General features: G+C 39.4%; 1 protein-coding gene across 1 annotated transcript in view; it reads left to right on the plus strand.

Moving 5' to 3' along the window:
- Positions 1 to 645: 645 nt before the first annotated feature.
- The window catches only part of cers3b (ceramide synthase 3b), a 9,832-nt gene continuing 6,071 nt past the window's right edge, over positions 646 to 4,406 (plus strand). The window contains exons 1-5 of the mRNA XM_037683497.1: positions 646 to 666; positions 841 to 920; positions 1,062 to 1,104; positions 1,896 to 2,072; positions 2,243 to 2,360. Coding sequence (XP_037539425.1) covers positions 1,900 to 2,072; positions 2,243 to 2,360 — 291 coding nt within the window. The 5' untranslated portion in view covers positions 646 to 666; positions 841 to 920; positions 1,062 to 1,104; positions 1,896 to 1,899. The remainder of the gene's footprint in view (positions 667 to 840; positions 921 to 1,061; positions 1,105 to 1,895; positions 2,073 to 2,242; positions 2,361 to 4,406) is intronic.

Consider the following 4,406-nt stretch of genomic DNA (forward strand, 5'->3'; position numbering starts at 1 on the left):
CAGAGGTTCTTTAGAGTCTGTGAACTGAACAAAGCTGAAAAAAGTAGAAAAGTACAACATTAACTCAGATGTTGGCACATTTAAGCTCGGACTGAACACCTGATTTGTGGTTTCTGTTGCCCTGTGGTGCACCCTTTAACAAAGAAGCTTGATTCAGTGTTTTGTTCTTTAATACTCTTGCTCATGTGTTGCTTTGTTTTAATGTCCTTCATAAACTTTAAATGTTTAACCTTTTCCAGTATTATCTCAAGGTTTTTGTCCTTATTGTTTTCCGTACACAAAATGGCTTGCCCCAGACTTTCTCTACCCTGATGTTTGTTATGAACTCAGGTAGCTATCTCTGCAGAGTGAGATTTCACTGTCTTTGTGTGAGAGTTCCTCTTTCTTGCTTGGCTCCTCCTCCTCCGCTGCTCCACCAGTGAATAGGGCCTTTGTGGGGACTTTTCTCTATTCCAGAAGGAAGGTTTTGCAGGTGAGGGTGGGCCAACAGTCCCACACTGATGACAACTGGAGCAGGTGCTTTTCAACAAAAAAAGATACACATTTGTCCAAGAGCAGCTAGTTGTTTTAATTTCATAATTATGAGAGACTTGCAGCAACTACAAGGGTGTGATCACAAGAGGAGCAGAACAGGTGGGAGGGAAAGATCCGAGACTTTCTAACCAGGTGAGCGACCACACGTGAGGCTTAAATTTAACATGACTGCTGCAGTCTTTTCAGACACACTGTACTGTTTGAGTTCTCGTGTTTTTAAAGAGTGGCTTCATTAAAGCAAGGAAAGTAAATTGATCTGAGTGCTTAGGATATGACTGACCTATTATCTGGTGTGATTAAGTGAAGTGGGCTGTATGAGTAACAAATGTGCTGTCCTTGGGCAAATACCAGGAAAACAACAAATATCTGCACGGGGCGCACCAAGGGTGAGAAAGTTAATGTTTAAGTCTGATTATGACCTGTACATTTTTTTTCTGCCACTGATGTATTTAACTGGCTTGCATTGAAGAATGCCATAATTTCATTTGAAGATTTCCACTCACACACACATCCTGTCTCTGCTTCAGCTTCTTTCTCCTTTGTTGGAACTTAAGACAACACTGCCTGAAGGTATGTTTGCCTTTCGCATTGCTTATTTACTACCTGCCTTTGAGGTTCAGGAACAGTTTGATGACTTATAGGCTCTCCGTAAGTAAATTTGACTAAGAAACTTGTCATCTTTATTTATTCAAACAGCTCTGAATTCATATTAAGCTTGTTTTCTCAGTGTTCAAGCAGCATGTTTGATCTGAATTAATGGGCAGAGTTCATAAGAGGAAGGACTTTACTTCTCTTTAATCTGTCACTTTGAACAAATTGTCCCTCATTTCTTTATTTTTCCTGTCCTTTCATGGTTTCTGCAGTTTAGTTTTAATCAGTATTTAAGATTTATACAAAGCTAAGATGAAATTTTATTTGAATGAGTTTGACTAAGTGTAAACTACTAGAATTTTTCAAATAAAATGAGAACTGTTCTGCTATTTTCTAATTGAATTTATCACGGATGAATATCTCACTATTTTGTGTTTAATTTTAAATACATATTGTACTTTTGACTTTTGGCTACAATCTTTGCTTTGGTTTACAAATCTGTCATTGTAAAAGAATTACACTAGAGAAGGTAAACTGCAGAAAAATACTGATTATCTGGAATGGACAGAGGAAACACCCATTTAAACACAGTAATTGTATATATTTAAGCTGAAATGGAGGTTTTAAACAAATTAAATGTAGTTAATTTAGTGTCTACTGACCAATAATCCATTCTTAAAATGCTTAAATTGCATTTAAATTGACTGAAACCCATGGATGCTGAACTTGTTGGAATTTAGTTTTTAAAGCTGAATATTTTCTTATTTTAGTGCCATGTTGCAGACAGTCGGCGAGTGGCTGTGGTGGGAAAGTTTGTGGCTGCCTGAAGGCATCTCCTGGTCAGACCTAGAGGACAACGATGGCCGTGTCTATGCTCAAGCCTCCCAACTGTACGCTGCTCTGCCCTGCGCCCTCTGCCTGCTTCTGGTCAGATACCTGTTTGAGAGGCAAGAATTCATACTCTGTCCGTGAATGTGCCTGGAAGGCAGAGAGTTTAGCTGTGCAATCCATGGTTTCGGAGCACAGAGCTCATGTTGCACAAGGAATATTAGGAAAGTTCAAAGATTACTGATTATCATGTTGGGAAGGAGGTTACAGAGCTTTGTGTGTTTTTCAGGTACTTGGCCATGCCCCTGGCTAATGCCTGGGGGATCAAGGACAAAGTACGTTTCACGGCAGAACAAAACCCCGTCCTAGAGAAGTTCTTCTGCAGCCATACACGAAATCCATCACAGGTATGCTACAAGCAAAAGCTTGTTGAACACATCCTGCAGTCTCAGTCAGGAGTTATCTACAACTTGTTTTAAAGCATTTGAAATTATTTACATTATTTGAAATGTTGTCAAAAATAGGTTGGGATAAGTGAAATTGTTTAATTGACTAGAGCAGAGGACAAACGATGGGGCCGCGACCCCTAGTGGGTCTGTAGGGGTACTGCGGAGGGTCTTAACATTTTTTGTCTTGTTTTTTTAATACACTTATTTTATTTCAAAGTTATATCTTTAAATGCACATTAACATGAATCCAACATGTATTAGCAAATAGATAAATGGAGGCATAGAATGATGTATTTGAGCCAGAAGTGCACACATTCAGTGAGAACATCAGCTGAACTCTGCTTCACTCACTGCCTGACCCTCCATGAATCCTGCACACAAAGAGAAGCAGGTCATGTGGCCTGGCATGTTCACTCTGTCAGGTTCACAGTTATTGGCTGAGAGCCTCTTAGTGCTGTAATTTTTGTAATATTTCTACAGCACTGCAGCTCCTGATGATAACAATCAATAACTAATATCAGTATATTATTACTCTAAGTGGAATAATCAAAAAAATAATTGTTTTGTAACCAAAAGACTCCACAAGGTCAAAAGAGACTAACCCTCAGAAACCAGAAGTGGAAAAAGCAAGTGTGGAGTCAGCACCTGCTGCTGATAAGGGTAAACACAGGCATGAGAGGACCTGAAAATATTCAGAAAATCATCTGAAGTTTGGATTTAGTTTCAAAGATGCAGATGGTGTAGAATTATCCGTGTGTATAATTTGCTCTGCTGCACTGGCAAACAAATTATGAAGCCGTCAAAGCTGCAGCGTCACTTGGAAACAACCCACAGCCATTTAAAGGACAAACCTGTTGAATACTGAAAAACTTGTCTCAAATACTTCCAAGGTCAACAGATATTAATGAATTGTCAGGTGTCGTGGATTCAGTCGTGAAAGCTATCAATGTGGTCAAAAAGAGTGCTCTGCAAACACGTCTCTCTTCTAACTTGTGCGCTGCTGAGGAATAGGCACGCACCACGCTGTTGTACCATTCAGACGTTCTGTCACGTGTAACAGTCTTATCACGTGTGTTGGAATTACGCACGTTTTTCAGGAGTTTTGATTATCCAAAAGTGCACAGAGCTGGCAGCCCTGTTCAAGTGATGATGTCTGGGTCATCAAACTTGGATATCTGAATGACATTTTTGCTGAGCTAAACCAACTGAACGCTTGTATGCAAGGTCAAAATACGTACACCATTCAGCTGTTTTCAATTCTGCAGCGCTTCCCCTTCCTGTAACCCACACGGTTGTTGCGCACTTGGAGGCGATTGATTGTCAGTTTAGGAACTGCTTTTCTAAAGCTGAGTCCTGGCGCACAAACGAGATAGTTTCCATTCAGAGACACAGCAGCAGAAGGCGCACATCTGATTGTGACGGAGGAGGACCAGCTCATCGAACTATCCACTGACAGCACATTCAAAAATGTATATGATACTAAACCACTCACCTCCTTCTGGATCTCTTGCCAGAAAGACTTGAGCCTTTTCCCCTTTGCAATAACTTACTTTAGTGAAAGAGGATTTATCTCATTGACACCTGGAAAACCAAATGCAGGTCAAGACTGCTACCTGAGGATGATCTGACCCTCTGCCTTACAACCTCCATCCATCCAAGGATAGATCATGTGTGTGCTAGTCAAGAGTCTCATTAAGTCATAAATAGAAGTAGGCCTAGTGCTATTGACAGATGGCTTGAAGATTCACAAACACTTTGGGTAAAAAAACAAAAAAAATTAATCTGTTTGTGTTAATAGTTTTGCATTTTATGCAAAATAACAAGTCACTTTGTTCATGACAGTGGCATTATTGAACCAATACACACTTTTATATTCAGACTTATGTTAAAATAAAAATGAAATAATGAAGCTGTGTATTATTTGTATAACAGTATAAAATGCACAGTAATAAGGCATGTTTCATAAAGTACTATGCTAGGTTATTATAAAATGCAGTATAATAC

The sequence above is a fragment of the Nematolebias whitei genome, chromosome 10 (assembly GCF_014905685.2).
Source record: "Nematolebias whitei isolate Nwh7 chromosome 10, NemWhi1, whole genome shotgun sequence".
Classification (NCBI taxonomy): domain Eukaryota; kingdom Metazoa; phylum Chordata; class Actinopteri; order Cyprinodontiformes; family Rivulidae; genus Nematolebias; species Nematolebias whitei.